General features: G+C 44.7%; 1 protein-coding gene across 1 annotated transcript in view; it reads right to left on the reverse strand.

Annotated features, from left to right (window-relative positions):
• myocd (myocardin) overlaps positions 1-6,747 on the reverse strand; it is a 35,451-nt gene extending 28,704 nt beyond the window's left edge. Inside the window, 1 exon segment of the mRNA XM_034112317.1 lies at positions 6,480-6,747. Within this exon segment, the coding sequence (XP_033968208.1) occupies positions 6,480-6,534 (55 nt within the window). The 5' untranslated portion in view covers positions 6,535-6,747.
• Positions 6,748-26,022: the final 19,275 nt, after the last annotated feature.

The raw sequence follows: 26,022 nt of genomic DNA on the forward strand, positions 1-26,022 counted from the left end.
GAGGATGTGTTCCTCCACTTCCTGCTTGAGGGTCTCCCTCAGGTGCTTCCTCTCACATTCAAGCATTTTATGAATGTTCTCAAACCTTTGGTGTAATCACTTTTGAAACAGTTCCCCTGGGGGCATATGGTAGTGCCCTCCATGACCTAACACCATGCAGACCCTGCCCATCATCGCACAGCTATATTAGGCTTTAGATGACATGGGGGTCCCAGCGTCACAGAGAGCCAGCACAGCATCCGCTGCTCTTCCCAAGATGTAACTGGTAACCTGCTCATTGTCACCTCCAGCAGACTGGATGCAGCCGCATGTCCACACACTGCATGTCCACACACCGCATGTCCACACACCGCATGTCCACACACCGCATGTCCACACACTGCATGTCCACACACTGCATGTCCACACACCGCATGTCCACACACCGCATGTCCACACACTGCATGTCCACACACTGCATGTCCACACACCGCATGTCCACACACCGCATGTCCACACACTGCATGTCCACACACTGCATGTCCACACACCGCATGTCCACACACTGCATGTCCACACACCGCATGTCCACACACTGCATGTCCACACACTGCATGTCCACACACTGCATGTCCAGGTGGGGCTTCCTGTCGTGCTCAAAGCTAACGGCAGGGAATGAGCTGTGAGAGGCTCTGTGATCTGCACTCATGAAGGATGCATGATGTTTCCTGTCCATCATTCTAACGAAAAGGCTTCCTCTTAAGAACCTCCTCACACGGCGCACCTAGCTGTCCATCATTCTAACGAAAAGGCTTTCTCTTAAGAACCTCCTCACACGGCGCACCTAGCTGTCCATCATTCTAACGAAAAGGCTTTCTCTTAAGAACCTCCTCACACGGCGCACATAGCTGTCCATCATTCTAACGAAAAGGCTTTCTCTTAAGAACCTCCTCACACGGCGCACCTAGCTGTCCATCATTCTAACGAAAAGGCTTTCTCTTAAGAACCTCCTTACACGGCGCACCTAGCTGTCCATCATTCTAACGAAAAGGCTTTCTCTTAAGAACCTCCTCACACAGCGCACCTAGCTGTCCATCATTCTGAACGAAAAGGCTTCCTCTTAAGAACCTCCTCACACAGCGCACCTAGCTGTCCATCATTCTGAACGAAAAGGCTTCCTCTTAAGAACCTCCTCACACAGCGCACCTAGCTGTCCATCATTCTGAACGAAAAGGCTTTCTCTTAAGAACCTCCTCACACGGCGCACCTAGCTGTCCATCATTCTAACGAAAAGGCTTTCTCTTAAGAACCTCCTCACACAGCGCACCTAGCTGTCCATTAGAGATGTCCCGATCCGATCACGTGATCGGGGATCGGAGCCGATCACGTGATTTTCCAAAAATCGGGGATCGGGAGAAAAAAATCGGGGATCGGGTTTTTAAATTTTTTTTTTTATATAAAATATTTTTTATTTATTTAATGTTACAAAACAAAAATGACCATGTTCACGTCTTAAAGTCATCCTGAGGACTTAGTTTTGGTTTAAAATTACACAACATCATGTATGTGTTGCTTTCTTTGGGCTTGTTTTCATACACCTGGGTGCTTATTTCTCTCAAATCTGGCAACAGAGTGGGCGCAGTGTCTAATAGTAGCAGCAAGCTAACGAGAGGCTACGTTCAGCTGGTGACTCGGGAGTCGGGACAGAGAAAAGGTCAGGAGTTTGGAAGTATTATGAAATTGAAAGCGAAGGCAGTGTAACAGCCAGATGCAATGTTTGCAAGGCAGAGGTTCCGCGTGGTGGAAAGAACAGAGCTACGTTCAACAGGACCAATCTAATACGCTACCTGAGAAACAAACACCAACAACAACACGGCGAGTACACAGCGGCCACTCAGGTAACGGCACGGAAACAACCGACACTTTCAGAGGCTTTTAAAAGGAAAGAGAAACTGCCCCAGAACAGTGAAAAGGCCAACACAATAACAGCCAAGATAGCTGAATTCATCGCGTTGGATGACCAGCCGTTATCTGTTACCTTTTTTTTCTCTTAATGCATTGCATAAAGATCGGATCGGGAAAAATCGGTATCGGCAGATTGTCAAAATCAAATGATCGGAATCGGATCGGGAGCAAAAAAAGGTGATCGGGACATCCCTACTGTCCATCATTCTAACGAAAAGGCTTCCTCTTAAGAACCTCCTCACACAGCGCACCTAGCTGTCCATCATTCTGAACGAAAAGGCTTTCTCTTAAGAACCTCCTCACACGGCGCACCTAGCTGTCCATCATTCTAACGAAAAGGCTTTCTCTTAAGAACCTCCTCACACAGCGCACCTAGCTGTCCATCATTCTGAACGAAAAGGCTTTCTCTTAAGAACCTCCTCACACGGCGCACCTAGCTGTCCATCATTCTAACGAAAAGGCTTTCTCTTAAGAACCTCCTCACACAGCGCACCTAGCTGTCCATCATTCTGAACGAAAAGGCTTTCTCTTAAGAACCTCCTTACACGGCGCACCTAGCTGTCCATCATTCTAACGAAAAGGCTTTCTCTTAAGAACCTCCTCACACAGCGCACCTAGCTGTCCATCATTCTGAACGAAAAGGCTTCCTCTTAAGAACCTCCTCACACGGCGCACCTAGCTGTCCATCATTCTGAACGAAAAGGCTTTCTCTTAAGAACCTCCTCACACGGCGCACCTAGCTGTCCATCATTCTAACGAAAAGGCTTTCTCTTAAGAACCTCCTCACACAGCGCACCTAGCTGTCCATTAGAGATGTCCCGATCCGATCACGTGATCGGGGATCGGAGCCGATCACGTGATTTTCCAAAAATCGGGGATCGGGAGAAAAAAATCGGGGATCGGGTTTTTAAAATTTTTTTTTTTATATAAAATATTTTTTATTTATTTAATGTTACAAAACAAAAATGACCATGTTCACGTCTTAAAGTCATCCTGAGGACTTAGTTTTGGTTTAAAATTACACAACATCATGTATGTGTTGCTTTCTTTGGGCTTGTTTTCATACACCTGGGTGCTTATTTCTCTCAAATCTGGCAACAGAGTGGGCGCAGTGTCTAATAGTAGCAGCAAGCTAACGAGAGGCTACGTTCAGCTGGTGACTCGGGAGTCGGGACAGAGAAAAGGTCAGGAGTTTGGAAGTATTATGAAATTGAAAGCGAAGGCAGTGTAACAGCCAGATGCAATGTTTGCAAGGCAGAGGTTCCGCGTGGTGGAAAGAACAGAGCTACGTTCAACAGGACCAATCTAATACGCTACCTGAGAAACAAACACCAACAACAACACGGCGAGTACACAGCGGCCACTCAGGTAACGGCACGGAAACAACCGACACTTTCAGAGGCTTTTAAAAGGAAAGAGAAACTGCCCCAGAACAGTGAAAAGGCCAACACAATAACAGCCAAGATAGCTGAATTCATCGCGTTGGATGACCAGCCGTTATCTGTTACCTTTTTTTTCTCTTAATGCATTGCATAAAGATCGGATCGGGAAAAATCGGTATCGGCAGATTGTCAAAATCAAATGATCGGAATCGGATCGGGAGCAAAAAAAGGTGATCGGGACATCCCTACTGTCCATCATTCTAACGAAAAGGCTTCCTCTTAAGAACCTCCTCACACAGCGCACCTAGCTGTCCATCATTCTGAACGAAAAGGCTTTCTCTTAAGAACCTCCTCACACGGCGCACCTAGCTGTCCATCATTCTGAACGAAAAGGCTTTCTCTTAAGAACCTCCTCACACGGCGCACCTAGCTGTCCATCATTCTGAACGAAAAGGCTTTCTCTTAAGAACCTCCTCACACGGCGCACCTAGCTGTCCATCATTCTGAACGAAAAGGCTTTCTCTTAAGAACCTCCTCACACGGCGCACCTAGCTGTCCATCATTCTAACGAAAAGGCTTCCTCTTAAGAACCTCCTCACACGGCGCACCTAGCTGTCCCTCATTCTAACGAAAAGGCTTTCTCTTAAGAACCTCCTCACACAGCGCACCTACTGAACGCCATGCTGTCGATGTGGGGCAAGCCACGTCGCTGTATCTGTTTTGCTCCTGGACACCACAACCGCTCTGCCAAAGTTCTAATGGCTTCAACTTTGCCCTCTATGTCTTTTTGACGTGCAACCACAGACACAGCAGCTAGCAGTGGAGGTAACCATGGAAACAACACCAAAAATCTGCAAAGGGATTCTGTCTCATGTTGGGGTTGGCAAAAAAAACGTAAAGATCTGAGTACTTCTCCCTGCTCTAGCACAACCCATCCAGCACATCCTGTTGTAGGCGTTGTGTTCCTGTTGGTATGTGATGCTTCTGTCGAGCCCCGTGACACCAAACCCACTTCATCAGCCTTTCTGTCATGAAGAGAGTAAAGGGGTGAGCACTGCTACTGTCACATATCTGATACACAGGTGTTCCTGAATGTCACATACGGCTGCATTCAGTGAATCCCCAATATGACATCACTCACATGCGCTCCCCATCCCTTTGGTTCTGGGCAGTCAGAGGACAGTGTGTCGAGGTGCAGGAGGACACAGTCTGTGCAGGAGCCTCAGTCAACGGGATTCAAGTCAACTCTTTACATTTGGTTGGAAACAAGAAAGTGGAGCATAAAAGGCGACCCGTCCCACAGGTCAGTGCCTTTCGTTATCCGTCCTGTCTCTTGTGTTGTTTACCATACATGTCAGCAAGGATATAGCTCATTGGAGTAATATTGGTTTTTCTCACCAGCTGATTGGCCGGTAAATGCGTAACATGATGAGCACAAAATGATTATCCTAAAAGCAAAGTCAAAATGAATATAAAGTTGATAATCCTCATAAATGACAGTGTTTAATAACGTTTTCTCATTTTTTGGATGAATCAATTATCGTTTCATACCTAATCGATCATGTTGGTGTGGCAGCTTATCCAAACTGGTGTCTGCTGAAGACAGTGGCTGTGTGTGTGTGTGTGTGTGTGTGTGTGTGTGTGTGTGTGTGTGTGTGTGTGCGCGCGTGTGTGTGTGTGTGTGTGTGTGTGTGTGTGTGTGTGTGTGTGTGTGCGCGTGTGTGTGTGTGTGTGTGTGTGTGTGTGCGCGTGTGTGTGTGTGTGCGCGTGTGTGTGTGTGTGTGTGCGCGTGTGTGTGTGTGTGTGTGTGTGTGTGTGTGTGTGTCTGTGTCTGTGTGTGTGTGTGGTGCTTGGAGTTTTGATTGCACTAGTAATTGGTGCCTCAGTCATACTATCAGGTCATGGCAGTGAGCAAGTTCACGGGCCGCAGCCCTTTGAGCTGTTCATCAAGTCGGCATGAGAACTAGTCAGTAACACACATTCACACAACAATGGCGGTCCACAGGGAGCACTTAGAGGAGATCTGTATCTTTCCCTTTAGCTTCAACCATGCAGTTCCCATGGCTTGTAATAATGTTCCCAAAGTGTGCTGCAGAAGGAGACCAATTCATGGTTTCCTTACTGACAATATTTGGAGCTTCACATCATCTTCACAGAAAGATTCATGGACGCATCTATTTCTCTTACGCACAACATGTGTTCACTCACAAAGTCACCTGACCAGCCGTATCAGTTGTATGTGTAAGCAGGCTGGTGTAGACGACCAACCAGGGCTGTAAAGACAGTATATATACACCTGCGCCATGTTACCATGCTCTGATAGAGGCTGTGTAGAGCATGTGAGGCTCCTTGTGAGGCTCCTTGCACACAGCCCTTCAGCCTGTCACGCTGCTGAAGCACCGGACACATTCCCACCCTGCAGATCTGCTCGAAACAACTCAAGAGGAAAAGCATCACCCCCGCCTGCACATCACAGCATCAGTTACATTTCCCTCAGGGAGGGGGCAGTGTTGGTCAGAATACACACACTGTACTACCGCACAAACACAAACGCACACTATGCACTCAACTAAGAAGTGTGTGTGTGTGTGTGTGTGTGTGTGTGTGTGTGTGTGTGTGTGTGTGTGTGTGTGTGTGTGTGTGCGTGCGTGTGTGTGTGTGCGTGCGTGTAAGTAAAGGAGCCAGATGGATACAAAGCCCTCCCAGCTGCTGTGTGTTAAAGGGATTTGACCCTACCTCCCTCTTTGATATGTGCAGGTACACACATCGATACACACACACAAGCACCATCAGCCTCATTAAGATAACCTCTGACCCTTCTCAGTGTGTACTGGGCCTTTATCAGCGAGCACCGAGCAGCAGAGGAACGCTCCCGTGCCCCCCCCCCCAGCAGCAGGTTAGCTGCTAGCAGGCAGGCAACAAGTGCGCTGACCTGGCCCGGACCCCCCTTACAGGACGGGATGGACACCAGGAAGGCTGCATATTGATCAGAGTGACGGAGCTCAGGGCTTCCTCTGGTATTCCTCCTATACAGCCACATGCTCGCAGTGTATTAAAGACACTACAGATACCATTGTGTACACAGGCACACTGTGTGTATACAAGCACCTGATCAGTGCATACACAGGAACAAACAAGCCTCATGTCACTCACCTGATCTGAACTTGCTTCGTATCAGTATGGAGTGCTCAGAGCCCAGAAGAGTCATAATGCTTACAGTACAGTTCCAGTGTTCAAAAGTTGCAAAATAAAGTGTACACTCGAAAAGCGGTACACACTTGGACCCCCCTGCCCCCTCTGGACTCCAGACTGAGAGGAGATGGAGTGGACCCTCGCCTTATCAACAGCTCCAGAGGGAAAGTGAAAGAGGAGGAGCAGAGTGGAAGTCTGGTGGTGCAGCTTTGATCCCATCCAGCTGAGAACTGAGAGCAGGCCCGGCACAGAGCTCAGATATGCCCCGCTCGGGGAGGGGCTCCGGGGCCAGGGTTTCCTTTTAGCCCCGCCTGCCTCAGCCCGGGGGCTGGACAGGGCTTGGCTGATGACTTCTTCCTCCCTTGCCACCGTGTAAATATATCTGCCTATCAGCTGCTGTCATTCGAGGAGAGAGGAGGAGAAGATCAAGATAGAGACAGGCAGCACAGCCAGGAGGCAGGAGCAGGGGACGCTTCATATGTTGCCTTCTTACAGCATATAGAGTAGAAGTGACCGCAGGTGTACATGCTTACAACTGCCAAGCAACTGTATTGACTCCCATTGAGGTGTGTCCAACTAGTATCAAGTAGAAGCTTCATCAAATGCAGTAAACATTTAAAGTGTGATTAAAAAACGTATTCATTATGATCAGTGTTGTAAGAAGTACTATCTTATACTTATTAAGTAAAAGTAATAATACTGCAGTAAGTAAAAGTCCTGCAATAAAAATTATACTTAAGTAAAAATACAAAAGTATTAGCAGCAAAATAGACTGAAGTACCACATCTTAAAGTACTCTTTATTCAAAGTGGCCATTTTTTTATATAACTGGATTAGTGATGCATTCATTTGGTCATTATTTAAATGTTGCAGCTGGTTAAGGATAACATTACTTTAATTGCTTTTAATACTGCCATGTAACTCCATCAATAATAGTACATCATGTATTATTTAATTACATTTTTGCATTAATAATATGAACCTTAAAAAAAATCTGAATGACCAGAAACTAATATTGTCAAAAGATATATAGAGTAAAAAGTACAATATTTGACTTTAATCTATTGAAGAACACAACAATAAGTGCTGAGTTGAGTGCAGTCGGCCAGCAGCAGAGAGGCTGCTCTTCTTCTTCAGACTTCATCCAGCTCCCCTTCCTCCAGCAGACGGACGTCTGTCGGAGTTCAGAGCCCTGAGCGTCTGGCGGAGTTCAGAGTCCTGAGCGTCTGGCGGAGTTCAGAGCCCTGAGCGTCTGTCGGAGTTCAGAGCCCTGAGCGTCTGTCGGAGTTCAGAGCCCTGAGCGTCTGTCGGAGTTCAGAGCCCTGAGCGTCTGGCGGAGTTCAGAGCCCTGAGCGTCTGTCGGAGTTCAGAGCCCTGAGCGTCTGTCGGAGTTCAGAGCCCTGAGCGTCTGGCGGAGTTCAGAGCCCTGAGCGTCTGTCGGAGTTCAGAGCCCTGAGCGTCTGGCGGAGTTCAGAGCCCTGAGCGTCTGTCGGAGTTCAGAGCCCTGAGCGTCTGTCGGAGTTCAGAGCCCTGAGCGGCTGTCGGAGTTCAGAGCCCTGAGCGTCTGTCGGAGTTCAGAGCCCTGAGCGTCTAGCGGAGTTCAGAGCCCTGAGCGGCTGTCAGCTGTGTTTACTCGCATCCTTCAATCAAGACGCGCTCGCTCGGGAGCTACAACAAAAACAACATGAACATATTTGACCGTGATTTAATTGTAATACACGTTTCAAAATGATGCCGAAGTAACAACATACTGATACCGGTTAGTAAAAACCATGAATTAATGCTTTGACAAGTCTGCTGACAAGACGGCAGGCGAAAAACCTTTTAAAATGCGTGTTTTCTGAATGAAGATCGGGTCGACCAGGCTAAGCTAACGTTGTATATGCTCATTCCACACTCACAACAACGGCCTACAGACATAAATAAACCAGCGACTGTATTCGCCATGACACAGACAGTCTGTGGTTTGTACTTGTTTAACTTTTGTCCAGTTTCTGAACAGATATGAGGAGCTGTGATCTCTGTGTGCTAACTGCTAACAGCTAACGGCTGATGTTTTCTGGTTGAACGCCAGTGACGGCAGGCTGAGATACTCACCGCTGATTGGCTACCGCGAGATCACGTCACTGGTCTGCGTTTCTGCTTTGACTTTACATGTAATCGCGCCGCCCCCAAACATCGCATCGAGTCCGGTGTGAACGCAGCATAAGATTTTCCAAAAAATTATATAAAAAACCCCAAAAACAAAATGTTTCATTAGTTATACCTAAATTACTTGATTTAATTGTATTAATTCGTAATTACAATTATTACAGACAATCAATATACAAAATTATTCTGAAGAATAAACCCTTCAAACCTGCCTATTCAGTTTCTGTTGGAATGTGAAGGGTTAAATGGGTGGGTGGGCTTTATTATCGCAAACTTTATCACAAGTTCCGCCCGCTATCAAGCTAGGGGGAAAGTAGCTAGTTAGCATTATTTCATGCTGGCTAACGTCAGTTAGATGAGAGTGATAAATGCGTCACTTCCGGGCGAAATGACGATTCCGGGGGGAAAACAACGCTGTCATTTGAATGGCGGTAAATACAAATCACAAATGAAAGAAAACCGTGGACTTGTGTATCTTCAAGGAGTTTTGAGAGGCATTTTAATACCATATACCAATACAACTGGATGACAGGATCAACAAAGGTACGCCAAAGTTATTTTCAAAGTCCTGCCGTGCCGACTTAATTCATTCTGCCTATAACCGTATCCCCAAATGAATCGTTACATATTTTTAATTAGCCGCTGTGCCGGTTTTAACAAAATTGCCTGTTTGTGTTGTGTTCCAAAATTAAGGGTGATTGTTCTTCGTTACTTGGCTGTGCGCGCTCGCCACTGGTTAAACCTGGAGCTACTGTACAGCCAGGACACAATTAGCTTAGCTTAGCATAAAGACTGGCTTTGTCCAATTTAAAAACACACTACAAACAGCCGTAAAGCTGGCTTATATGATAAGCTTGTATTCTCACATCTCTGGGTTTGCAAAAATGAAACAAACAAAATACAAGTCAGGGAGACTTTTATATTCCGGCTCTGCATGTAATATTATGCAATAGAACTTCTGACGTCTGCTTGCTTCTCACCATCAGATAAAGTCCATGGGCCCTAGGATGTCAAATCCTTCATATTAGTGTTTGAGGTTACAAAGTGTTTAGTGACCTGAATTCAGCACATCATTGAATCTCCATGCCTCCTCCTTTTATCCCCACAAGCCCGTATCTGGCTTGACTTTGTTACCCAAGTTATTATTACCTTAAAACATCCATCAGTTTCCTACTGCTACTGCAAATAACAATCATAGCAAACAAGAAGTGTGTGATTACTCCAGGTGTTCTCCACGTTGTGTAGCACCTTCAGTGGCTCAGCACTAATCAGTCATTGAGAGCTTTGAGGAACAGCTCACTGCTTCTGTCTCCATTCTAATCTCTTCACACCATAAACACTGCTCGGCTTGTGTTGCAGTGGAGCCTCTACACACTGCAGTTCCATGCACACAGCAAAACATATCATGGTTTAATGTAACACATGACATGGCCTATCTGTTTGCTGTAGCGCTGTGCTGACGACGTGCGCTGGAGCGAGCTCCGAACACCCGGACAATATGCTCCAGTCAAATATTTACACAGAGGCTTCTCAGGCTGCACATCTATCACTGACATTTGTCTTGTTGTGTGTGTGTGTGTGTGTGTGTGTGTGTGTGTGTGTGTGTGTGCTGAATGAGCACACACACACACACACACACACACACACACACACACACACACACACACACACACACACACACACACACACACACACACACACACACACACACATCCTGCATATTAATTAGCAGGTGAAAGTGCTTAAAGGGGAGGTCTGTCTGGCTTGACAGTGTACACACAGCGTCTCAGAGAGATTCCTGCAGAGGTCACCCAGCCCTGCCTTAATCCTCCCCTTTAATTGGGCCCTATGTCATTGGATGTGACACATCTCATCTGAACTGTCTGGAGCTGTACGTGTGTGTGTGTGTGTGTGCGTGTGCGTGTGCGTGTGTGTGTGTGTGTGTGTGTGTGTGTGTGTGTGTGTGTGTGTTGTGCGTGTGCGTGTGTGTGTGTGTGTGCGTGTGTGTGTGTGTGTGTGATGAACAAAAACAGACAGATTCAAGTGCATATTGTGTACATTACATACTGCAGCAGGGCGTCCGGCATTACTGCTCTGCTGTGTGATGCATACAGCACATGCAATAAGTCATGTGCTGTTGCATGTTGAAAACACATAGTCCATAAAGCAACACGTGAGTACAGCATGTTTATTGGCCCGTTGTACAGACATCTAGATCACAATGACAGTAGTGTTTTAGTCTTTTTGTGTTTTAGATAAAGCAGTCTGGTTGAAATACCCCACGAGCACAACATGTCTCCCCAGTTCAGCGCCAACTCAGTGAGGGAGTTACGAGCCCTTCACATGAGACAATTGTCAATGTCTTGCCATCAGTTTCATGAATTATAAATGTTTCACCCTTTAAACATCTCTCCAATAGGCCTGAGAGATATTGAGAGACAGGAGCGTGTTCTCGATGTTAGCGTCCCTCACAAAGTGTGGACAGAACCCTGTGCAGCAGGTTCTGCTGCAGGAGAGACGCAGGACACTTTCTTTCACCTCCTACATCGTTGGGGATGGGGGGAGTGGGGATGGAGGGGAGTGGGGATGGGGGGGGAGTGGGGGACTGAGGGGCAGTGGGGATGTGGGGGGAGTGGGTGATGGGGGGGGAGTGGGGATGAGGGGCAGTGGGATGGGGGGAGTGGGGGATGGGGGGAGTGGGGGGGATGGGGATGGGGGTGGGGAGTGGGGATAGGAGGGGGGGGGGGAGGTGGGATGGGGGGATTGGGGATGTGGGGGTGGGGAGGAGGGGAGTGGGGAGGGGGAGTGGGGAGGGGGGAGTGGGGATGGGGGGGGTGGAGGGAGGGGGAGTGGGGATGGGGGGAGGGGGATGGGGGTAGGGGGGATGGGGGGTGGGGAGGGGGGAGTGGGGATGGGGGGGAGTGGGGATGGGGGGAGTGGGGATGGGGGGGAGTGGGGATGGGGGGGGGGGGGATGGGGGGAGTGGGGATGGGGGAGAGTGGGGAGGGGGGGAGTGGGATGGGGGGGAGGGGGGGGGGAGTGGGGTGGGGGGAGTGGGGGGGGGAGTGGGGATGGGGGGGAGTGGGGATGAGGGGAGTGGGGATGGAGGGGAGTGGGGATGGGGGGAGTGGGGATGCAAACTTGTGAGTTGGTTTAAAAAAACAAGTCTACACTGTTAGGGTCAGCACGGCTAACCCTAACTCCTGCCTATTACCAAGGGCTGTGGCTTTATGTGGTTCCCATTGCAATAAGTCATAGGCGACGTCGATGTTGGTCATGTGTGGGTCCGTTACCAACATTTGGACAGCATTATAAAGAGAACCAATTAAGGGAAAATGAATGAAATATTATTCATGAGTAGTTGAAATGATCCCAGAGTACATTTGTATTTACCGGGGGCATCAACGCCCCCCCCTCTCAGAGACATGAGATAAATTGCCCCATCACGTGATCAAATCACATGATATCATCATACATTTCATGCAGCTTTATCTGTCATCAGACTGTTGGTGAACATGTATACCGCCACTGGCCAACCACATGATGATTTCTGAGTAGCCTGACCGTGTAGAGACCTATGGGGTTATATTTGTCTCAATAATATTTGTGTGAACATAAAAATGATGTGTGTAAATGTGTGATTTGTAAATGTAAAAAAAGGGCAGAAAGTTTGTCTCAAAACTGTGTGTGTGAAAAGACGATCCAGAAGCGCATTTTCGGTCGACAAATAAAAGATTGATTCACAAATGCCTGATCTAAAGTTGTCAATGTTAGAGAGAGACTCACACATTCCTTTTGTTTAACTAATATAGTATTCACAGATCTTTTTTTTATTTGTGAAAACATTTTGCGTATTTGCAGATCCGTTTTACATTTGAAAATCCCTTTTGGGAGTTTGCTAATCTTTTGAATGCATTCACACACACATTATTGTTATGTTCACACACACATTATTGAGACAAATATAACCTCATAGAGACCCTACAATAAGCCTGCACAAGAAGGAAGTGAAGGGTTCCAACAGCTCTCACAAATCCCTTCCACCGCGAGTTACGGTGAGACAGAACCACAGCATCACTGCAGGTCCACCAGAACTACGGAAGACCCACTCGTGCACATATTTAGCTATCTGGCTCAGAACAGAACAAACGGCTCGGTTGAAACCGCCTGACAGCCGTTCTGACCGGAGCTATGTTTTTGTTTGTCTGAAGGAGGAGGGTTGTGGACCCCTCCTCCCCCAGACGTCTGTCCGGCAGAATACAACATGCTGTCCAGACGTTATGCCAGCTCAGATGCTTTTTGTTTTGTTCAAGGGTCGTTTAAACTGATCCAGGTTCAGTGGTTGAAGCGGGCGACACAGACTGATTTCTGGGTACAGTCGGTATCTGCTAGGCTGCACTCCACTTGACCTCACAGGACCACAGACTTATTTATAGCACCGTGTCCCTCTGTGTTTATCTGCCTGCGTGTGCACGTGAGTCCGATGTGTGTGCAGTGGGGAGTCCGTCCTATCAGCATCAGGGAGCATTCCTCAGCAGTGGCATTCTCTGTCCTTCCGCATCCCAAGCAAACACAGCTACATGAGAAGTGACTTATGCAACTTGTCAGTAAGAAGTAATGCTATCGTCACTCCGACCCATTGATGCGGCACGTTGCCTTTTCTATTATTTTGCCTGCAATAGGTCATTTGGTCAGACAGACCTTTCTTTCTTTTTGGCCCAACTCTGAAAGCTGAAACAATAAAGGGGAACATGGCCCTGCTTGCTTTTAACACCCCCGGGGCTCCAGTTGGTGTGATCGAGTGTTGTGTTAGGGTTCTGCAACGGGATACAAATGTGTGTTTCTTCTTGATGTCGCTTTTTCTTTATTTTTGGTCTGTGTGTGTGTGTGTGTGTGTGTGTGTGTGTGTGTGTGTGTGTGTGTGTGTGTGTGTGTGTGTGTTTAAACCAGCGCACCTTTCCAAATTATTTTGGAAGTGTGAACATCAATGCAACAAAACTAGTGAGACATCAACATATTCATCAGAGTGATGAGAATATGATTTGTCTTCAATAAGTAAGTAACCCTGATGTTTCAATGATCACTCAGGAGGAAGGATCCCGTTGTCGGAGTGAACGTGAGAGAACATAAAGCTGTTGCAGAGGAAGGCCCGACACACACTCATTAGGACTGTGAGATCCGACTTGGAGCGCCAAAGTGGGGGGGAGACAGAGAGTGTCACAGTGACCAGAGGTGTCACTCTCTGAGCAACCCCCCCCCCCCCCACACACCACACACACACACACACACACACACACACACACACACACACACACACACACACACACACACACACACACACACACACACACACACACACACACACACACACACACACACACACACACACATGGTGAAATATGATGTCATTGGCTGCCTGTTTGCGTAGTCGTGGACCACGGCCATGATCACAGTCTGAGCGACTTCCAGGCACCATACGAGCCGGACAGACGACGACGGACAGACGGGGGGTTGGTTGCCTACTGCAATGTGACATATAGGTAATACGTCACTTTACATTACGTTGAACTGACATACAAGCTCTTTATTGTTTTAGATGTGGGAATGCATGCTATTGTTTTATTAGGATATGTTGCGTGAAATATAATAAAGGACTTTGTGAACTAGGTCAAAAGCAAGGCCTCAAAAAATGTGGAATTCAGGGTAGAACAAAAAGGCCTACTTTAGGAGGTTCACGTAAACTATTCTTCACATTCTCTAAAATGAATGGGGTACGAAGTTACAATAGGAACATGAACAACAGTAAAAACTCCTCTCACATGCTAGAAAACAAGGCCAAGAGTTAGGGAACGCAGCCATGGACACGTGTACGGACGCGTAACGCAGGGACGTGCACAGGTACGAGCTAATGTTGCCCGGGCATCGGCCCTTTTCCCCTCTTTGGCTGGCCTGCCCTTCTGGAGAGAGCAAAAGTCTTTTTCTTCTGTTGTGGCCGAATCAACATGATAAACCCACAATTAGTATTGGAGCGTCTCGCTGCAATAAAACACACCTTGTCCGCGCTGTCATCTGCCACCAGTCACGTGACTTTGTTTACAATCTGACAGCTGGAAGCAAAGGAAAGCCCTCCTGGCTATGGACGGTGATCATAGCAAATGCCTGCCTGCCCTGGCTTTGGGGGCCAATCCCCGGCTCAATCTGTCCCCGTTTTAAAATATGCTTTAGAAACACAGAGCAAGGTGAAATACAATTGTAACAAAGTTGATGTTTCAATGGCGTGGTGCTCGGTCACAGCAATACAATTATTGAAGCGTTAGCAGCCTTCTTCTTCTTCTTCTTCTTCTTCTTCTTCTTCTTCTTCTTCTTCTTCTTCTTCTTCTTCTTCTTCTTCTTCTTCTTCTTCTTCTTAATTGCCCGCAACATTTTGAATGGATAGTATGACCACAAAAGTGTTTTAAACCAGGTACGTTTTTATTATTTATGTTCTTTATCGCTGTGTGTGATGACATGTTTTACATATTGTATTGGTGCCGGTACCTTTTTCCAGTTTAGAGCAATAGCCCCTCCAAATGTCTGTGCACGTCTCTGGCGTAACGTGTACGGAAACATATGCGAATAAGGGTTACACCAAAGAATCAGGGAGGTGGTTTATCATCCTTCACCTATGTCCAACTATAAGGAACTAGAAGGCTTTAGCTATAACAATGCTAATACAGCGTTGGTTTAACACTTTGGAGAGTATGATCCGGGGTCTGCTCGCACTTTGTTAAAGTGTTGAGAAGGAGGTGCGGACTCTTCAACTGGCCCAGGCCAAGATCTCTTCCAACCAGGTGAGTTATCTATGGTTAAGTCATCTATGATCAAGTCCACTCACTAGGTCTCTCCGGAGCTTTTAAGAGTGTGTCAGTCATAGGTCACTGATGAACCATCCATGAACAATGTGAGAAGTTATTGAGAGCTCCATGAAAAGTGTCTTGTATTTTGTTTTGCCAAACTATTATCTATAGGTCAAACGTGAACTAGTTGTGTATACTGTGTTCAAGTTTAATTCAAATAAAACAAAAAAAGAACTGCTCATCAGCTTGACGGACAGCTAGGAAATGTTTGTGCCTCTTGAAATGTTCAAGAGTGCAATATGTCAGAAGAGAGAAAGTGAAGGCATCAGGCAGTCACTGATCTCTGTCATGGTGTCTTGTCACTAATAAGGTCATGAGTGAAACAGATAACATACGCTTTCTTTCTCTTTGGTCACTCTTTGAATGGAAAATTACAAACGCTTTTATTTTTTATCACAATGTTGTAAAAGCTTCAAAGTGACCCTGAAAAGAATGTCCAATGCGCTATGTGGGATGTCAAAGACTCTGCTGGGAAATGTAAACAGACAGAATCTGGGGAGGGGGCCTTTTGGGAGTGTGACCTTGTATTGTACTGCAGGATTTGACTGCATGGTGATGGGGAACGTGCTGTCTGGCGACTCTTATCATTCCTGTCTGTCACAGAGCAGAACACTCATAGTCTGTGGGGATGGCTGCCTGATATTCTCTGGAGATGTCTGCTGTCGGCTCAGAGGTCAAATCGGCCACTGGCCTGACACCAGGAAGACAGCATGGTAGAGGTTGTGGAGGTACTACATGGCTACTGTTAGTGTTTCATTTACAGAAGAAAACAGTGCTAATATAACAAAATACATAGCCATAGATTCTGGGTTAGGGCCATGGGCGTAAAGCCCGCCCACATTTGAGTAATGTCATCATGACCGCATCAAATCTGGATCAGCTCCATTGTACCCCCGTTTTTAGAGATGAGGGTAAGGAGGAAAAGAGAGAGGGTTTTATTTCCTGACACTTTGTGAGTCTTCTTACACCGGGAACTAGGGATGTAAAGATTCACCGATTCGCATCGGTGCACCGGCATTAACGTTTAAGATGCGAGTGCACCGGTTGAAAGAGTGCACATCGGCTACAGTTTGGGATGAACTCGCGATGCATCGATTGTAGCGTCTTTGCATCGCTAAAAAAACGATTCATTCATATCATATCCCCTCATCCTGTCAGCACTCAGCAGAGACGATCGTTGAGCTCTGCTTCGCACTACGGAGGCCGAGAGTCTCAGTTATCAACACACATGGAAGTCGAGGAAAAGGAGAAAAACAGCGCACCGAAAAATACCTACAAATCAAACGTTTGGCAACACTTTGGATTTTTCAAGAAAGACGGACAACTTCACAAATCACAAGCAAATTATAAAGGATGCCTTCAGATTTAAAGTACACAAGTAGTACGAGGAACTTAGCGACGCACATTTTTTAGAAGCAAAGATCTAGACAGTAGCCTTGTAAAGTCTGAAAAAGCAATGTGATTTTGAGACATTACATTACTTTTGGATGACCTCAATACCAAATAAACAAAGTTCAATTACGGCAAGAGATAGTCAGGTCACCGAAGTCTAGCAAACTATGTCACCCAACAGTGAGAAATCCTAGAGGATTCCATCTACTTTTGTCCCTGCTGTTTCTCTACCCCCGAATGCTAGCAATGAAAGAACTTCTAGCTGCTATAAGCAAACAACAAACTGCACATCCAGGTAGGGCATTTATTATTGTGTAATTTAAATCACCCCAACCTTAGAACTGTACGTCCCAAGTTCCACCAAAACATCTCCTGCACTGCACCACCAGAGGAGACAGACCCTGTGTTCACCAATACTGCTGAGGCCCACCAGGCAGTCTGTCTGTCTGTCTTCTGTCTGCTCTCTGTGGCGGACTCACCGAATGATCAGGGACCCCTCCCAAACAGACTGTTTACCCTCCTCCCATCCAACCCAGTCTCACGGCATTTAGTTTTATAGTCACTAAATGTAATCTATTGATTTGTGTATATTAACAGGATTTTGCCTGATTAAAAAACATTCAAAATAAAGTGAATATTGTTTGATATTATTTGTTTATTAACTATACCGCTGGGTCATGTTATGACCATCTTTTCTGTGTTGCTGTGGGGTTTTCCCATCGGTTTGGTGTCAATATCAAACATTATAAAATGGACAAGTCAAATCAAGCAATCTGTTGAGCGGAGAAGTAACGGGCAGAAACCCTCCTTTTTACGCAGCGGTCCAGACATAGACATCAAACGGCAACACATATTCAGTGTGCAGTTCCTTTGGCATTAGGGCAGGGATATCTAGATACTTTCCAAGGTTTGACATAATTAATTGTGCTACTTTTAAAGCAAGCAACGATGTTTTCAAATCTGTAATCAAAAAGGTCCGCAAAAATGCTATCAACCAATCAGATTGCTTGATTTGACTTGTCCGTTTTATAAATATACATTTCTTCCGTTACGAAACAAACTTACAAAGCATAAGATGGAAACATTTAAGATTAAGTTTGACCTCCGGGGGGGTCTTACGATGGAGGAGTGGATTGAGGAGTGCCTATTCTTTCACACACAGTGACGTCACGAGCTACCCACAATGCAACGCGCGCCATATATATATATATATATATATATATATATATCAATAAGCTATTTTCCTGGAGGTACAAATATCCTGGAGGTGCTAATATAAACAGCTAGCTAACGCAGCCGGCAGAGCGCACTAGATTTTTTTTCTGAATTAACGACCGAAGAAATCGCTGCATGTCTTCGGATTACATCTCTGGACTTGAGGGGTGTGCTCTAGGTCGTTACCAGCGTAAACTAGAGCTGTGTGGGTTGTCGGATTGCCCTTACAGACTGCGTGCAGATGTATGGGAAAACGACCCTCGAAAGTGGCCTTCGGTCGATTTTGGCTGCATCTACGTCTATCTTCTGGAAACACCAGGTGAATACCCCACTTGTCACAATAATATTATCATGCCAATGCATATATGTGGTATTTTAGAGTTGACTAGATATTGATTAAGGCAATAGACTAGGAAATTCTGCTTGCACCTTGCGTGAAATGGCGGATACCGGAAGTACGGTGTCGCCCTCGGCCCCAATACCTGTATGTGTGTGTGAAAGAATCTCCAGAAAGCACCTAAACGACGACATGCAGAGCTACGTGAAGAGCAGGCAGACCAACTGGAAAAGTAGCACCATTCAAAAGCTCTGATGCGGGTCTTGAAACAAAGCAGAGACATGATGACCGTTAGTGGCCACAGGTGCGAAAGCTCTCTCCAGAGCTACTGGAAGCCCAATCTCGGGGGCCGGAGAAAGTGGAGCAATATTCTCGCCACGCCAAGCAACAGCCGAGTACAACCTCAACCTGTACAAGTAACCTCGTAGCCTAAGCTATGAACACACACACTACTGAAAACATCTGGCCTTGCACACACACTACTGAAATCCTCTCACATTCACTACTGAACACCTCACACACACACTACTGAAAATTAAGCCTCACACACACACTACTGAAATCCTCTCACATTCACTACTGAACACCTCACACACACACTACTGAAAACATCTGGCCTTGCACACACACTACTGAAAGCCTCTCACATTCACTACTGAACACCTCACACACACACTACTGAAAACATCTGGCCTTGCACACACACTACTGAAATCCTCTCACATTCACTACTGAACACCTCACACACACACTACTGAAAATTAAGCCTCACACACACACACTACTGAAATCATCTCACGTTCACTACTGAACACCTCACACACACACTACTGAAAATTAAGCCTCACACACACACACTACTGAAATCATCTCACGTTCACTACTGAACACCTCACACACACAATACTGAAAATTAACCTCACACACACACTCCTGAAAAACATTTTACTGAAAGGTTCTCAGTAGGGAATGTGCATGTGTTTCACCTATGTGTCTGTGAGGGGATTCTTGCTGTAACGGAAGTCATTCTAATGTAACGGATGTCATTCTAATGTAACGGAAGTCAGTGGTCTCTTTGCTAGCCCCGTTAGCTTCATTAGCTCCAGGCTGCTACTCCGAAGTGTTTGTTGTGTTGATGCCTGGTGGAGTATTCTTCATTGAAATATCGCACTTATCGTATGGCTCTGCGGTTCAAACAGACCGTCCATTAATGCAGTTTATTCGGTAAGTATACTTCAAGCACTTTATTTCTTACTTGTCTTTTTATTCAGCTAACAAGCGAGGCGAAGCTACATCTGTGCTAACGATGCTATCCGTAGCATACAAGTTAAAACATAATGGAGAAGTGTAACACATTGAGAAGGATTATACTGTAAAACATAAGGCTTCTCGTGAGGTTGGTAAAATAAGGTCATGCTTGTACATTAGTTAGCTTGCTAGTTAGGTAACTGTATGCATTGTTATTGTTAATTTAAAATAGCTATGCTCGACGATGCAGACAGCTAGCGTCACATTAGTGTTGAAGAGCAGAGTACTGTATGAGATTAACCTCACTATAAGATCTGTATATCTGAAAAATATGAATCTCACATTTCCAGTTGGTTCCAGAAATAACGTTGACGTAGATATTGCAATATGGTTTGAAACTAGCTGGAAATAAGGTCTGTGGTTGAGACGCATAATTTTCAAATCATAAATCTAGTTGCCAGAAGCAAAATGCTAACGGTATGCTTAAAGGAACTGCAGCTGCTTCAACGTCACGCCGATTTAAGATCCATATTCAAACATACAGATTATAAATGGTACAAGTTGAAGCGTTTGTTTGAACAGTTTGCAGGAACTTGCTTTCAAGCAGAACTTGAAAATGTACATAAATAGCTGACGTTAATAATGCTAACTAGCGAGCTAGCTGTGTAGATCTGCTGCACTATTTACTACAGCCCGGCTGTCCGCAGCCGACTTTATAACAGTATTAAGTGAAAACCATTCAAAATATTTTATAGAATAAATCCGTTATCCAAATCCCATAAAAACACAAGACAACCAGCAATTAGACAATACCCTGTGTCGTATTTTTGTCGGATGAATGCAAGCTGATATTGTCACTTTTTAAAAAACCTAAATAAGGGTTGTTCCCTCTTGTTTTCTCTGTTAGGATAATACTACAGAAAATGGGCTCCGCGGAAGGTGACACCCTTGCAAACCAAAAAAGAGAAATACAAGTATTTGTATTCCCCCCGGTCTGCACGTTTTACGTTGCTTAAAGAGCCTGTGACACCATCCCAACAACTGTTGTGCAATGAAATATTGGGCTACTAGTAATCTCGAACCGTCAGTTTAAAAAAGAAAAAGCGATACCGTTCCGTTAAATATCAATAATTTCGAACATCGCGGGGAAATTCCTTCGACTCATTTTGAAGTTTTGGGGGAAGCCGGAAGTGACGTCAATGCGGGAACGCTTCGAGAGCCAAACACGGACAAAGTGTGTTGTGTCATGCGTAGAAATGGTGAATTACTGAGATTAGGCACGTTAATAACGTTTTAATGAAGTTGACTACAGTATATTCATATTTGTCAGTGCTTTCATGTCAATTCGGCGACATAAACATAAATGATCGTGGTGAAGATGATGATTACATTAGGATTAAAAATCGGTAGTGAGAGCTGCTGAATTTCCTCCCGTCGGATGTGATATAAAAACAAATCGATTATTTTTGTGGTTGTAAACTCAAGTGGATGAAACTACATTTATTAGTGCTTTCATGTCAATTCGGCGAACATATGATACATTAAATGATCGTTTGTTTGAGCCGGTCTGCATTTCCTGATGAGAAAACAAACCGATGCTTTTTGTAGTTGTAGTACACCAACAACATGGATTAAACGTGTGTTTTTTTTACCACAATGTTGGGGAAATTAATGGATAAAATGCACGGATTATTATTATTATTCCCACTCCGATCGGGACACTAGGTCCACCGTTTCCCCGCAGCGAGGCTCCCCCCGTTGACAATTTATGTGGGCTGGGTGCAGTGGCGGACTGGCCATCGGGACGAATCCCGATGGGCCGGTACCGAAGTGGGCCGGTCGGATAAGTAACTAGCACATCCCCCATAGGCGGCGCGTGAGGCTCAGGTTTGAGAAGGCTAAATAACTTCTTTTACCTGACGCTGAGAAAAGAGATCAACTCAGTGTGCGGAGTTTAAATCTCTCAAGTCATATTACAGGATAAAGGAAATACAGTTTAAACTGCCGTATGCAGAGAAGACGCCGACGTGTCGCACTTATCATTCATATTACATCATCAATCAGATCATCGATCATATAATATCATAATATATCATATATTTCCTTATCTGAGTCAGCTTCTCCAGCCTCATCTGGCCGTGCAACACTCACAGTGTCACAGACTATATGCAGAAGTATTATTTAACACATTATGTTGACGAAACACTCGAGACAAATGTAATTAAAGTCAGATCCACTCGTGTCTTAGACGTGAACGCGCTCTCAGCTGGAGAGAGAAACCCTGGCTTGATTTACCGAGTTGATAACCAGCGTCGTAGGACCGCTTAGCGAGATCTCGTTTGTTAGTTTGTTGTTGTTAGTTTGTTTGTTACTCAAACATATCCAGGGTTTGACAATTTACTAGCGGTACCGAAGTGGGCCGGTCGAGAGTCCTGGGATGATTTTTAGTCCCAGTCCACCACTGGCTACATGACCGTATGATCGCCCATATTGACGCACCTTATTCCTAAACTTGTAACAGATGCAACATAAACCGATCCTTCAGCCTCACATGAGCTCTCAGACACGTTCAACATTAACCTGTCATCGCTGTCTGAGCTTGCTGCTGTGTGCGCCGTCGTGCGGTTACATCTGACTGTATATATATAAAGGTTTACATGCAGATGCTGGGATCCTGGACGGTGCAGCTGGAGCGCTGTGCCCGCAATGACGTCACCCATCATTTGGCGGGACTTGAAGAATCCGCGAGAAGATCCAGAAAATTGTCAACATTGAAGGCAGATTAATGGTTATCAAAGTACAAATATCCAAAATCAGTTCAGTAACGGTTTTCAAGGGGACAATATGTACTCAAATTGATGGGTTTGGATGATGGGGGAAAACCGTGTCATAGGCTCTTTAAGGTAAGTGAACATGAAACTATTCAGCATAACTTTCAATAATAATCTACGGTATTTATTGAGTTTTGGGATATTACTTGCATACAAATCTATACATGCCTTAAGGTTTCTAAAACATACAATATGTGGTAAATTCAACAGTGGACCCAGCAAAGATTCACATTTTTGCACGATTTGTTATTGATTTGTTGCTGTTACTTAATTATACTTTTAATAAATTCAAGTCAAGCTTAGTTACATGTGATGGTAGCTATATGCTCTTACCTGTGTGCCTCCTCCGCAACCAAACTGTATTCAAACTCTTAAGTACCAGTTCTATCTACTTTAAACAATTAAAAAGACACAATCAACTACATTTATTGATATACCAATCTTTATTTTTGGGGCCTCTTCTTCTTTTAAATTAAACTTTCAGACATGAGATATTGAAATACAGTAATAGTTTTGTCTATTTAAAAAAGAATGAGCCATTCCTTACAGTTAACTTCATATTTCTTATTGTCTAAAGCATTTATGACACACATTTCCCCCTCATATTCACAGTGTGGATCAATTGAGACAGCGTGCAGAGACTTTGGGAGAAACCTCAGCGTGACGGATGTCCTGTCTGTGGGTTTGGCTGGAGAAGGTGGAGAGGTCTTTCTCTGGGATGAGGACGTGGCCTGATGGAGGAGGACCAGGTCTGATGGAGGAGGACGTGGCCTGATGGAGGAGGACCAGGTCTGATGGAGGAGGACCAGGTCTGATGGAGGAGGACCAGGTCTGATGAAGAAACCTAACTGCATCTGTGAGCCCATACTGGGCTCAGCCGCCACAAACAAATGATGGTCCTGTTTGACTTTGTGTTCACAATAACAGTGTAGTTTCTTAGTGAATGTCCTGTATTGGTCTTTAATCTGAAATCAGTTTTTCATTTTCTTCTTGCCCCTCTGAGAAAACGGTGAGGCAGTTGTGTCCTTCAGGTATGTCCTTTCCTAACAGAAATGACAAGAAACATATGACATTATTGCAGAGCAAGTGTGTTATTTATGAAACGTTTGTTTAATGTATTTTTTAAATGTTAATGTGTTTTTTAATTCATCACTTTGTACTACAAAGATAATCAGATTATGAAGGAACAGTCTGCAGTTAATCAACATTAAAATATCTTATTAAATAATATTCAACTGCTCGGTTGTCTCACTGCAAGAACCACTTTTACCACGTCTTTTACAGACAATATGTAGAGACAAATGGTAGCAATTCTCACAATGTAAAATAATAATTGCCTTAAATACATTGAAATGTGAAAGCTGATTATAGTTGTTACTTTATCTATTTAAACCGGAACGTTTCTCGATTATTTGTACCTTTGAGTCCATGCTGAAGTTCACTGATCTTAGGAATAGGTCTGTCTCTCGTGGTCAGCGTCCTCTGGTCTGCCTGCATTACCTGGAAACTTTAAACAAACAGATATATATATGTAAAGTAACAATGTGTTGGTCACAGACTTTTTTACATGCAAATGTCATGTGATAATCTTTTTGTTATCCTTAAAGAAAGTGCTGGATATCAAAGCCCTTACTGTATCTTATCAGTTGGATTGTGTATTATTGTATAGTCCTTTTTATTTTAGAATCGTTTTTCATGAGACAGTCAATTTAAATATTTGTCCTATGCCATATTCACATTCATTTGTAACACACACGTAGGGGTAAAAGACAAACATCTTCAACACATGTAATGCAATGAATAAGCTTCATTGTCAGAGAAGCACACATAACGTCATATCTAATATGTAAACAAATCATTTTCCTTGTCCCTAAAGCATTGACTAGAGCTATTTTCGCCCTCAAATGCAGGCATAAGTTAACATGTTCACGTTCTAGCTGCCACAATAAGTCGGTTCTCCAGTGTAATGATAATAAAATGCTAAGTAAGTATTGGTAATAATATTAATAAAAACAACAACGTTTGGGTTCGTTCGTTTAATATGATGAACGTTAACCAGTAAGCTTCAATAATCAACTCCAGCTAGTTTCAAACCATATTGCAATATCTACGTCAACGTTATTTCTGGAACCAACTGGAAATGTGAGATTCATATTTTTCAGATACACAGATCTTATAGTGAGGTTAATCTCATACAGTACTCTGCTCTTCAACACTAATGTGACGCTAGCTGTCTGCATCGTCGAGCATAGCTATTTTAAATTAACAATAACAATGCATACAGTTACCTAACTAGCAAGCTAACTAATGTACAAGCATGACCTTATTTTACCAACCTCACGAGAAGCCTTATGTTTTAAAGTATAATCCTTCTTAATGTTTTACACTTCTCCATTATGTTTCAACTTGTATGCTACGGATAGCATCGTTAGAACAGATGTAGCTTCGTCTCGCTTGTTAGCTGAATAAAAAGACAAGTAAGAAATAAAGTGCTTGAAGTATACTTACCGAATAAACTGCATTCATGGACGGTCTGTTTGAACCGCGATCCGCGAGCCATACGATAAGTGCGATATTTCAATGAAGAATACTCCACCAGGCATCAACACAACAAACACTTCGGAGTAGCAGCCTGGAGCTAATGAAGCTAACGGGGCTAGCAAAGAGACCACTGACTTCCGTTACATTAGAATGACATCCGTTACATTAGAATGACTTCCGTTACAGCAAGAATCCCCTCACACACACATAGGTGAAACACATGCACATTCCCTACTGAGAACCTTTCAGTAAAATGTTTTTCAGGAGTGTGTGTGTGAGGTTAATTTTCAGTATTGTGTGTGTGAGGTGTTCAGTAGTGAATGTGAGATGATTTCAGTAGTGTATGTGTGAGGCTTAATTTCAGTAGTGTGTGTGTGAGGTGTTCAGTAGTGAACGTGAGATGATTTCAGTAGTGTGTGTGTGAGGCTTAATTTTCAGTAGTGTGTGTGTGAGGTGTTCAGTAGTGAATGTGAGAGGATTTCAGTAGTGTGTGTGCAAGGCCAGATGTTTTCAGTAGTGTGTGTGTGAGGTGTTCAGTAGTGAATGTGAGAGGATTTCAGTAGTGTGTGTGCAAGGCCAGATGTTTTCAGTAGTGTGTGTGTGAGGTGTTCAGTAGTGAATGTGAGAGGATTTCAGTAGTGTGTGTGTGAGGCTTAATTTTCAGTAGTGTGTGTGTGAGGTGTTCAGTAGTGAATGTGAGAGGATTTCAGTAGTGTGTGTGCAAGGCCAGATGTTTTCAGTAGTGTGTGTGTGAGGCTTAATTTTCAGTAGTGTGTGTGTGAGGTGTTCAGTAGTGAATGTGAGAGTATTTCAGTAGTGTGTGTGGAAGGCCAGATGTGTTCAGTAGTGTGTGTGTGAGGTGTTCAGTAGTGAACGTGAGAGTATTTCAGTAG

Source organism: Pseudochaenichthys georgianus, chromosome 23, assembly GCF_902827115.2.
Source record: "Pseudochaenichthys georgianus chromosome 23, fPseGeo1.2, whole genome shotgun sequence".
NCBI classification, from domain to species: Eukaryota; Metazoa; Chordata; class Actinopteri; order Perciformes; family Channichthyidae; genus Pseudochaenichthys; species Pseudochaenichthys georgianus.